The 12,454-nt window shown below is 43.1% G+C and overlaps 1 protein-coding gene across 1 annotated transcript in view; it reads left to right on the forward strand.

The window, feature by feature from the left end:
* The window catches only part of plcl2 (phospholipase C like 2), a 53,416-nt gene extending 41,347 nt beyond the window's left edge, over positions 1–12,069 (forward strand). Inside the window, exons 6-7 of the mRNA XM_030072279.1 lie at positions 4,719–4,828; positions 8,685–12,069. Coding sequence (XP_029928139.1) covers positions 4,719–4,828; positions 8,685–8,891 — 317 coding nt within the window. The 3' untranslated portion in view covers positions 8,892–12,069. The remainder of the gene's footprint in view (positions 1–4,718; positions 4,829–8,684) is intronic.
* The last annotated feature ends 385 nt before the right edge of the window (positions 12,070–12,454 follow it).

Genomic DNA, 12,454 nt, shown 5'->3' on the forward strand with positions numbered 1-12,454 from the left:
TTATTATTTTTTTTTTGGGCCCACAGCATACACACAAACACACACACATCTTCTCTGGATTTCATCAGACATACCCAAAGCTATACGTCTGCCTCGGTGTTTGTTGACAGTGCAGATTGTGTTTACACCGATGCAATATGCAGCAAGAAGGTCCCGGGTTCAATTCCCAGTCGGCTTTCGACGTTAATAACATCGGTCGAAGAGCCGCGCTGGTGCTGATGTGGGCCAAAATCTTGATTATTGACAGAATCGCCGCGCTGGTTAACAGATGTTAGCAGTTTGCAGATCTACATCATAAATATGTGTTGTTGGCCGTACATTTTATTAGATTTACGAAGCAGATTTGCAAGTCTGCTTTGTTAAATGAGAGCTTTCTCCGTTCTGTTTTTGATTGTTTTTTGGGTTTTTTTTCTTAAGTTGTGCCTGGCTCAGCCTGCCTGACTGTCCTCATAAGATCTACATGTATGCATATCTATACTACTCACAAAAAGTTAGGGATATTCTGCTTTCGGGTGAAATTTCAGGATGAACCTAAAATGCATTCTAACCTTTACAGGTGAACTTAATGTGACCTTCTGTAAACTTTTGAATGCACATGTCCAACTGTTCAATGTTTCAGTACTTTTTGCACAAGTTGCTGTTCTCTAACAAGGAGCTTAACGGCAAAATTCACATCAGGTGTTTGATGCTCCAGCTCATCGAGGTCGTATCATTAGGGAACGGCTGCTGGAGACTGGGGTACCTCAAATGGAGTGGCCTGCACTTTCTCCAGACCTGAATCCCATAGAAAACCTATGGGATCAGCTGAGTCGCCGTGTAGAGGCTCGGAGCTCTGTACCCCAGAACCTCAATGTCCTGAGGGCCGCCCTTCAAGAAGAGTGGGATGCCATGCCTCAGCAGACAATAAGTCGACTTGTGAACAGCATGAGACGTCGCTGTCAAGCTGTAATTGATGCTCAAGGGCACATGACAAGTTACTGACACTGACATTTTTTGTTGTGGTATATCCACCACTGTTGTTGGCTTTTGTTTCAAGAAATTGTTTGAGATGAGGAAATCACCAGTGTATGCTTCAACTTAAATGCCCTACTTTCATGATATAATATCACTGTAGCGTGAACATTTTACATTTCCCATAAATTTCACCCAAAAGCCAAATATCCCTAACTTTTTGTGAGTAGTGTATATCTATTTCTCACTAGATCTACATCTCTCACTCTCGCCCAGCTTCACTCATTAATAGCGCCGTATCCCTATTGCAGCCTCGTTGTAAAAATTACGCTCTTATTTCCAGATCAATTAAGTTCACCCTAAGGACAGATAACACTCCACTTCATGAGTCGTGCAATTAGCGGCGCACAGGATCTGATGTAACTGAGCCGAACAAGTGTGTTTTTGTCACTCGTCGATGAGTGAGACTGCTTCGCCGGAGCGAGTTGCTTTTATTTGTCAAAACCGGTCCGGTCTGCACGCGAGTGTAAACACAGTGCAGTCCACACCCGTTTCAAAAGGCTCCGCACAGGCTTTGCAGAGCTGCCGGGTCACAATGAGCCGCTATAGTGTGTATAATCATGTACAATCAGCCGGAGTAAATTCAGCCGCCAACAATTGCAAAGTAGGGCACAACAGATGGCAAACTGATAAACTTGAACATTGATTTATTTTCCATCTTGAGCTGACATCATTTTTGATCCCAGTGGTGTGCATGCGTGTGTGTGTGTGTGTGCATGTCCCTGTGTGTGTGTTTCTCAGCGTGTGCCCGGCCATGTGCGTGCGGTTCTGCTGCGCTTGTCTGTTGGGTCGAAAGTGGGTCAATACAAACTCTATTCCCCCTTTTTTACAGTAAGCGGAACGTTCCCGCAGCAACAGCCATTCAAGTTGTGAATAATCCATCAAACCGGCTCAGACAGCGCCCGCTTTCCTCTTGAAACAGCGAGCAAACAACAAATCAAACGGAAAACAGAAGTGTGGGTAAACAAAGGCGGGTAAACAACATCGGGAATATGGACGTCCGCCGCCTTGCCTGTCACCGAGCCGCGTCCCGGGAAGCGTTCAGGACGGCTTGAACCGGCAGCAGGCGAACAAGATCAGCACAGAAATGTCCCCGAATGCCAAGCACACCATTACGGTGTTCTGCTGTGTGGACCGTCGCTGCGGTGACATCTTGCAGAACACGAGGCGAAGAGCCAAAGTGTTTGTGTTATAGATGTTAAAATACTTTTGGCTGTGGATTCGAGATCAAACAGCCCGTCAAGATTTTAGCAGCCCCGCTTCTCTGCTTTGAGAATCAAGCGCTGCGGCCATTGCATCAACACTGGGTGTTTCAAACGAGTGCTTTTCCCCAGTGGTGCTCTCTTGGTACGGCGCTCTAATGGTGTGTTGATATGAGGCAATGCGATTTACTTTATCACGCCCATGTATTTTTCATGGTAGCCTGTCTCGGTTGTTCAGTGTGTGACCAGATAGCATCATCTCACACTGAAGTCAGCGATACCACGAACGATCCACAGGGAGGATCTTGGCGTCATTGTCAGGTCATTGTCGCCTTACCTGCCGCTCTGGACTGTAGGTCAGTTAGACGCAACATCATCAGCCTTTACTGTACAGTCGCCGTCTGGCAGCATTAGCTCACAGAGAACGGAGTCTAAAATGCCTTGCTAAGAATGAGCTTTCCCCTCTGCCTGCCAGACTCCATAAAATGTTGCTAGGCAACGTCTGCTGTGAGTTAACTGTGTGTGTGTGTGTGTGTGTGTGTATGTGTGTGAGAAAGAGAGGGAGAGAGCGAGCTGCACACCCTCTCCAGCACAGTCATGCTTCACGTGAACAGCAGCGACACTCTAGTTACAGAACAGCCACCCGCGGGTGAGGAAAGAAATCACTCAGACGTTCGATTTATTTCTTTATTTATTTTGCCACCCTGCCTCCCATCAGCCCGCTCGCACAAAATGAAAAAAGCCCCAAAAAAAGCCGGCGTGATTTACCGGCAGCGATGCACGCGCCTGCTCCGCCGATGATAAATCTGTCAGATCAGTCCGTAATGCCGCATTTCATCGCCGCCTCTCATCCTGTTACTCGATCAAGGTCACGCTCGTGCTTCTGCGCACGTTCGCTCCTTAAGGGGCCGGCGTCGGACCCGCGCCCCTCGGCCGCGGCTCGACGGCAGCCCCGGCCCCCCACACCCATTGTGAGGCTCTCGCACACGGAGGGTGTCTGTCTCATGCACACGTCGCGTTTCCATGGCAACACCACCAACAGGGCTGGGACCGGCCCCAGCTGATATCAGCGCCTCGAGCAGAATGTGCACATTCTCAGTCGGAGTTCCCGGTGCTCGAGTGCACCACGGCGCTCTCAGCTTTGTGTGGGACTCTGTTTACCTCACAGACCGGGGGTTGCCTGTTGCTGCTCTGCACTGCAAGCCCAACTCCACATTAAACATGTCCTTGCTCTGATTTGGTAATGCAAAGGAGGGAAAAAAAAAAAAGGAAGAGGCAGAGGAGAAGAGAGGAGGCGGGAAAGCTCCTCAGGAGACAAATCCCTCCTCTGTTCGGCGCCTTGATGCTAATCCACAGTGAAAGAACGTCATGTCTGTCTGCCTACGCTGCTCCTCTCCTCTTCCTTTCTCTCGCTTTCTCTCTGTTTCCGGGGCTCTTTTCTTTCCCCTCACATCCTGTCTCACCGCTTCCTTCAGTCCTGCTTTTTGTTCATTTCCTCTCCCTTTTTTTTTTTTCCATCCTCCACTCTTTCTTTGATGCTTTTTTGTTTTGTTTTTGTTTTTGTTCCAGACATGGATGTTTAGTCCTTCTGTGCACAGTTCACTAGTTTTTTACCCCTTTTCCTTCCTTGAACAGCCCTTCGGGATATGCCAGTTTACTTTACCCTCCACTTTGTAGCATGTCACTGCAGGAGAAAGATTTGAAATGTATGAATGTGAAATGGGGCGATGCCGGAGAAAAAAAAAAAAAAAAAAAAAAAAAAAAAAAAAAGGCATGCATGCTCAGAAACTGTCTCTGGGTTAAAAAAAATAAATAAATAAATGAATAAGGTTGACAAGGGCAATGAAACGAAAATGAATGCCTCTGTGAATTTCAAACAGAAACTGGAGAAACCTGTCACTCAGGGCATATCGTCCGCGTTTTATGAGCAGTTCTGCATCTGTCACTTATTGAACGATAATGTATTTGGTTAGGCTCCCACTGCCGTTACTGTCGCAGAAAAATGTCTTTCCACTTGCACAAAAAAAAGTGAGAAATGAGATTTTAACAATTTGACAGTAAGCATTAGCAGAATTGCACGCACTTCTCCGATGATGAGTGGGTGTCACCGAAATTTTATTCAGAATTATTATGTAGCTGACATCTACTTTCGTTATATTATGACAGGCCAAGCACCTGCAACAAAGACCGGTGGAATCCAGTGTCACCGTACAAAAACGAGCGGAGAGATGTCTGGCGTGCTCGCCTCCACTGCCACAGTGTCTCGGCACTTCCACATACTGTACCCGCGCACTCGGGGAGGAAGAGATTGTGAAATGTTGACAGGGCACGCCAGGGTCTTCGCTCTAATGATTCCTCACTGCGGCAACGGGCCCAGCACCCAAGTCCACATCTCCCAGACTGCTAGTCACTTCACAAATGCAGTTCTGTTTCGCAAATCACCTTGAACGGCGAGCATAACCCCCCCCCCCCTTGACGCCCGGTTCTTGTGTCTGTCCCCCCTAGCGATGGAGTTTCACGAGAACCTCCACGACATGGCGGTGAAGGAAGGCCTGAAGGGCAGGAAGCTGCACAAGGCGGTGGAGAGCTTCACGTGGAACATCACCATACTCAAGGTAAGGACGCACTTGGATGTACATTAATAGCCACTGTGCTGAATAAATGATGACGCATGTGTCGTACCATGTCGTCGGGCCATTTCACATGAATCAGCATTACAAGAGAATTGATTTTTCACTTTTGGGTCACAAAATAATACCAGGCAGAACAACTAACTGTGTAAAATTTGTTGTTTTTAAAGTCCATGTTTTATCTATGTAGCAAAGCAAAAATTACCATCCAGTGTTAATTTCGTCGGCTATTTTTCAATTTAGTTTTAGTCTTAGTCTTGTGTCAAATGCCCTTATTAGTTTTAGTCATATTTAGTCAACTTGGATTCTTTTTTGTTTAGTCACATTTTAGTCGACAAAAAGTCTTGGCATTTTAGTCTAGTTTTAGTCGAAGAAAATCCAAAGTATTTTAGTCTAGTTTTAGTCGACTAAGAGTCTTTTTTTTAGTCTTTGACCCGCATCATGTTGGCTTTTTTTTTTTTTTTAAATTTAACAATATGTTAAATTATTATTATCATTTTAAAAATGTAAATTGCTTATCAAACAGACCTAACAATTCAGCTACCAATGAATGAGCAGTAGTATGCATGTGATAACACAGATTGAATATGAAAAATAAGCCGAAGTGATACCTCTTCTCTGAATAGACAAGCTAAGCCAGTGTGCTGCTGTTAGCCAGTGAAAATAGAGCGGAGTGGCAACTCTTCGCTTTGTTATACAATCTATGTCAGTGCGCCGCTGTTTTAACTTTGTTCTCGCCACGCTACGCTTCAGACAGCACCACACACACACACACACACACACACACACACACACACACACACACACACACACACACACCAGCACAGGAGAAAAAACTAACGCGCAATGCACTTTTTGGATCGTAATTGTAAGTCTATGACGAAAAAGGATAGACACATTTTATTAAGTTTTTATTTAATGAAGTAGATTTCGTCTCGTCTTTTTTCGTCAACAAAAAATGTGCGTTAATTTCGTCACAGGCAATGTTTAAGAGTATTGATTTCATCTTGTCTTCGTCTCGTTTTCGTCATGAAAAAACCCATCGCTGACGAATATATTTTGTCTAGTCTCATCTGACGACATTAACACACTTACCATCTCACATTTTTTTTTTTTTTTTTGAGTCCTCCAATCTCTCTTCATCTCATCAAACAAAATCTCTCCCGGAAATTGAAACAAAGGACAATATAAAATAAAATGCATGTAATTTAGCAAAGCCTCTCCTGTTCATTAATTCTGCCATAACAACCTGTTTCCAGTTGTTCAGGCAATATCCCCGCTCTAATCTGGGCGCATAAAGATCTTATTTTATTCTGATGTGGATTATATGGTGCCAAAAACCATCTAGTGCAGCATCCATTGCAGTTTAGAGAGAGGGACATTTGTTTTCATCTCTTCATCTGCTGAGCCTTTATTTGGTTTATGCAACATATTTGCTGCACGTGTGAGGGGGGAGGATTTCCACTGGAAGGTGTCGCAGGGTTAAGTTGCACTCTTGTCAACGCTGACCCAACTTGTCTGTGTCACATCATGCGTAAAGTAAGCACAGTGTTTGCATAATTTAGTTGCTCTGGGAAGAATTTACGCTGGTGTGGACATCTGCCCACCGCCACAAAAATAGTATTTAGCTACTACCAGGTTTACCTCAGGTTCTACCTCAGGTTTAGCTTATTTTCCTCTCAGGTTTAGGTTATTTTCCTCTCAGGTTTAGGTTATTTTCCTCTGCTGTTTAAATTGTTCATATTTCTATTTTTTTATATTCTTGTTTATAGTGTTTATATTGCTTACTGCTATTTATCATCTGTGTATACTGTATATTTCTTCTAAATTTGCACATTGACCTACATCTATGCACATTTTATACACCTGTTTTTGCACATTGTTTTTTGCACACTGTTGTACCTAGATCTCTAGTGTGTTGTACTTAGATCTTATTCCTTATTCTTTATTTTTTATTTATTTAATCTGTAATCTGTGGATACTGCTGAAAAACTGCGAATTTCCTTCGGGATGAATAAAGCATCTATCTATCTATCTATCTACCAACAACACAGGCCTCCAAACACGGCACAGCACGTTGCAACTGCACACTGTCATTTGAAATGTGTTATGTTAGCTACATGTCTCTCTGTGAAACACACACTGGTGCATAGATTTGAGCCGAGCGGTCAGAGTGCAGTGTCAGTGCCCGTGGAGTCAGCCTGAGGTCGGTGTGTGTATCAGCAACAGGTGTACACACCGCATCTCTCCAAGTCACATGACTGTCTCTGTAATTACCTCACTTGTAAAGTCTTCAGTCACAAGGTTATTTAGGACAATTACAGCTTCAAAGTGGTTGGACGGAGTTACATAATCGCAATGAATGAATGAATGAAAGTGATCTGTTTGTATGCAGAAGTCGATATTAGTGAGAGAAGTCTTTTTTTTTTTTTTCAATTTTGGCTCACTGTGGTGCTTTGGGGAAACACTAGCCTACCTAGTCTAATCCGCTCTTCACCTAATGTATTTACCATGCCTTTCATTTCAACCTCCACCGCCAACACAAGGGGTAATTATTGATGAATGACCTTCTGCATATTTATTTGTGGTATTTGCGTGTGTTAATTAAGATTACCTCATGAGTAGCTCAGCTATAATTTATACTCTGTCCCCAGGCAGTTGAGTTGAGCCAGGCAAGTGTGTGGCACTGCTGCATAATTCATTATGCTCTGCATTTTCTCTCTATGGTTGATCTGGGGCTGTGGAAGTCTTTTGCCCGGCTCCTCATACAGCAGGGGGCTTATTGCAAGCTGGCTTATTATTTAAACAGAGAAGATTTTTGTTGGTCAAGCACACCAAGTTTATTGAATGAAGTTGCTGAATTGCAAAGCTCCTTTGGATCCAAGATAATAAAGATTAAAAAAAAAAAAATCTCTTGATTCCAACAGAACAGAAAAGTCTCTCACTGAAAGTTTGGACACTTTTCATCCATTTCTAGCTCTCACCAATGTACAGCACCGACTGATACACTCATCATGCATTTGTCACAAGGTTGTGCATAATGTCTTCGGTTGTCCAATGTAATGCATTCATTTCTGATCTGTCAAAGAAATCATTAGCATAGATGCAGAATGCCGCTGCCAGAATGTTAATAAGGGCCAGTAATATGAAGCACATCACACCTGTTCTGAGATTTTCCTATTGGCTAAACACACTCCTGGCAGATTACCCGGATCATATGAGTCATCTTAATCATTCGGTGGTTCCTGGAGCCAGAACCAAGATTGGGCAGCATTTAGCAAATTTAAATTATGGAGCAAAAAAATGAATAAAATAAGTATATTTCCTCTGTTTTTCCTTTTACCCACTGTTAAACCTGCAGTGCAAATTTCTGCAGTTGCACACAATTTGCCTCTTGTGGCAGTAAATTGAATGCCGCCTGAAAAACACATTTCAGGTTTATTTCAATCTTCACATGCAGAGGAAAACAGGGAAAAAAACTGACTTCTGACAGTCATGGAATCATCAGATGAGGAAATTAGTCGTGCTGTTGTTTGAATTATACAATTTCAGTAAAAAATGTGTGGTGTGGTTGATGTAAAATACAAAATGCAGGGGGTTTTATCAGTGGGCAGTGGGCTTCATTATCATTGTGTGAACTGGTTTGCCATTAGGTTGAACATAACGACATTACCTATATGTGAAAATTACATCCTGTAGCTTTAATTTATTCACTTACATCATTTTAATTGTGTGTTCTCAAGTACAGTGTGTTGCATTATGCATGTATTAAGTGTGCAGTATGGATAAATAATTGATTGACTGACTGATCACTACACTTTGATCTCTCTTTACCCCGCAGGGCCAGGCAGATCTGCTGAAGCACGCCAGGAGTGAAGTGCAGGAGAACCTCAAGCAGATCCACTACGCTGCTCTCACCTGCAACCTGTGCGTGGGCGGCCCGGCCGGCGGCTCCTCCGGCTCCAGCGAGTCCAAGAGCCGCCGCAGCCTGGAGGCCATCCCCGAGAAGGCCACCGGGGAGGACGAGCTCACCGACGAGGACAACTGAAGACCCACATTCCTGCTTTGGCGCTGACCCACCGGCACCGAGGCCCCGCGATGATCTGACCCGCCCCGCCCCGCCCCCTGATTCTGCCTCCTGAGCTCGAAGCTCAAAGCTCTCGACTCCGCCACACAGTGTCCTTACCCCGGCATTACCACTCTGCTTCTCCACATCACCTAGTGCACATTCCTGAAACCCAAGCACAGTTAGAACCTGTCCCACAATCCTGCCTTAGAGTCATCATTTCAAGGTCACCGCACACACAACCTAGCCAACCTCACATCCCGGCCAACACGAGGATAGTGAAAGTGAGAAATAACGCAGGTTTTTTTTAAAATTTGGAACGGTGTGAAAAACGGTTAGATCTTGAAAGGTTTCGGAAATAAACATATATATATATTTTTTTTCTTATATACATATACTGCTAACTAGACATTTAGTTTTGCCCAGCCTTGATTCTAAATGAAATCTTTTAAATCCATACTGCAGTAATTCAATGCCTCTTCATGTTCACCACGGTGCCACACATCAGCGTCCCCACACCCCAGAGCGTGAGGCTATCTCTTCAGTCCACAGTCCCCCGATCGTTCTTCCAACCCCGACGTTCATTTTCTGGTGAGCTGGGAGAGCCAAGTGAACTAGCAGCCACGGGACCTTGCGGCATTGACCCACTGTTAAAGAGACATTGCACTTATATTTAGTAGACCGGAGAGTAACCCTAGGAGACAAAAAAAAAAAAAAAAAAAAAAATAGCCCTTGGATCAGTCAAAGGATTTCTTAAAGCACAATTTTCCAAAGGGGTTTCTTTCCAATGTGAAACTGGAGCTATGAATGTAATAGGAAAGAGAGAGCAATTGGAAGGAGCTGGAGGTGCAAAGAATGAAGGAAAAAGGAAGAGAAGAATGAATGAATGATAGAAGTGAGCTGTTTACAATATTGAACTTGTTCATCTTCTCGTTTGCCAAAATAGTATAATATACTATGTGTATATATGGAGTTTCCTGTTACTTTTTTTCTGCAAAGTGCATCATTTTATTATTGTACACTTGGAAATAAGATTTATTTTATAAAAGATAAACGGCGTGTGTGGAGAAAAGAAATATTTTATTTGTCTGTACAGATCTGATATTGGGTGGGCGTCACTACAAAGTGACCTTTGAACTTTCCCGCTGGAGAGTTCTTTCCGTTGAGACAGAGGGGCGAATAAGAGAATGTAAATCTCAGCATGTGTGGCGCGAAAACCACGGCGGTCCAAGTCTCAATAATCACAACCAGCAGCCGCGTGAGAAGGAACCAGAAACGGATGTTGGAAACAGGCACAGCAAGCGCCAAAAAAAAAAAAAAAAAAAAAAAAAAAACAGTTTGGAGGGTGACGCGTTTTCATATTTTAGCTGCGTACACACCGTGTCCACGTGTCATCCGAGAGGACTTTTCAGCTAGAAAATAGCAGCGCTTTTTTGGAAACGATCCCTGCTTTCTAGAGTGCCAAAATGTTTTGAGCCGCTCCACGTTACACCGAGAATCATGTGCATTTTCATATTTCACCAAGCACCCCCTTTGCACATTGACCTCTGGAAGTCTGCAGCCCTTACAGAGAGCAGGAGTTTTGATATCTCACTTTCAGCTGTGCTCCCAAGCTGTTCCAGTGTAATTCAAAATATCTTAATGAGAAATCTGGTATGGTTGGTTGGATAGCTCATTCTCTTGTTTACTTGCAATCATTTGGTTCAGTTATTTTTGCTATATTCTCATTGGATATCTGCACGTCTGGATTGCAGACTTGGGGGGGAAAAAAAGGAACCATGGTCTTAATTTTTTAAGTGCTCAGATTTTAGCCGTTGAATCACCTGATGTGTCACCTTGGCCCGGTCCTGTAGTTATGGGCTTCACTGTGTTTTTCGTCGTGCTATTTGCAAACCGTGCAATGCAAAGTGCAGACCTGTGTTAACTTATACTTGAAGTGCTTTCAATGACCGTGGTTTGAGAGTTTGTTGGAGCCTGTCTGGACAGCCAGCGTGCAGGAGTAGCACTTTTTGGACACGTCGGATGGTTCCCGTCTGCCAGGCAAGTCAAATGAGTCAGAATAGAGAAGGAGCCTTTTGAAAGACTTTCAGCTGTTACTCAGGTCTGGCGAGATGGCGGAGAAAGATAGTGACTTCACAGTAATAATAGCTTCTCAACCATTCCTGGTGACAAACTATTACTCAATCCACAATTACCGTGTGATATAATTGTGCCTCATTACTGCTACTCAAATCTGTCAGGAGAAGTTAGAGGTGAGAAAAGACACATTTCTTCCTCGCGGTTTTTTGTCTCTCACCCCGTCTTTCCCCCACGTTGCGTCAGTAGTTTTTCCCGCTCGCTCTTCATTATACAGTCCATGTCCTTTAGTTTGCATCTCAAATCTCCCAAATAGAATTAATTTATACATGTGTACCCCTCGTAATTGGACAAAGAAAGCTTCATCTCGAGGATCATATGCCAAGTGCATCATCTTTATGACCCTCTAGGCAAAAACTAAAAAAACTTAAGAGTGGCAGCAGATGCTCTAATTATGCCACAACACATTAGCTTGATGGAGCCTTCAATAAAAATCTGGCACAACTGAGGCCAAGTCTTGCTGCATTTTTAACCTAAAATTCTGCACTGCTATTCCTGTTTTTCATGGACTTTTTTTTTTTTTTGGAGCACGGACCATGATGTTTGGCAAGATATCGATTACCAGCAAGAAATCGGTTTTGTAAACTTGCTGTTTTATTTCCAGACTTCTTTTTTTTTTTCTTCTCTTGATGCAGAGCAATGCCCCTTTGGGACTGGACTGTAAAATGAAGTGCAAGTATTTCTCTTTTTCTTTCTTTTTTTTCTCTTTTTTTTTTTTTAAATATGTGTGCGGCTCGTTTTCTTCTCAGTGCTGAAACAGTGTTGTGCCCCTCGGTTTAAAATGCCACTTTCTTGCAGATCGCACGACTCACCGCCAGTGTTTTAGCTGGACCCACAGCAGGACAAACATCGTTGTCTCTGGATTTCAAGTGCTGTGAAAGGTGTTGTATTTATAACTGTTGTTGAACATTTCTACTGATGGAGAGGAGGATGAAGAAAAAAAAAAAATTCAGACTGTACTCCAGTTTTGTCTCTTTATCTGTCAAGTCCACGAAACCCTCTGAATAAACTATGTTGAATAGTTTCACTTGTTTGCCTGTTTGTGCTGCGTAAATCCACTGGATTTTTAAATGAATAATATTTCTTTAAAAATCAAAATTGTCAGGGAATTTCTGGAAAATCGTGATTTTTTTAAGTGTATCCCAGACAGGGAAAAGTCAGGGAATTTAATAAATCCTTAAACAAAGTTATGGATTATCAAAGAATTTTATCACCCTCAATTTTAGAAAAGCATTAACTTGAAATATTTATTTTCCATTCACTTTATTCTGACTTCCCTTGCAGAATAAAACAAGATGATGAACGCTAACGAGACCTCTGAATCTGAAGCGAGTTTCCAATTGTGGTTAAGGGGGAAAAAAAAATGATGTTATGCTTATGTGTCGTGGAAATTATACATTTGGTGTAGA

This window comes from Myripristis murdjan, chromosome 16, assembly GCF_902150065.1.
Source record: "Myripristis murdjan chromosome 16, fMyrMur1.1, whole genome shotgun sequence".
NCBI classification, from domain to species: domain Eukaryota; kingdom Metazoa; phylum Chordata; class Actinopteri; order Holocentriformes; family Holocentridae; genus Myripristis; species Myripristis murdjan.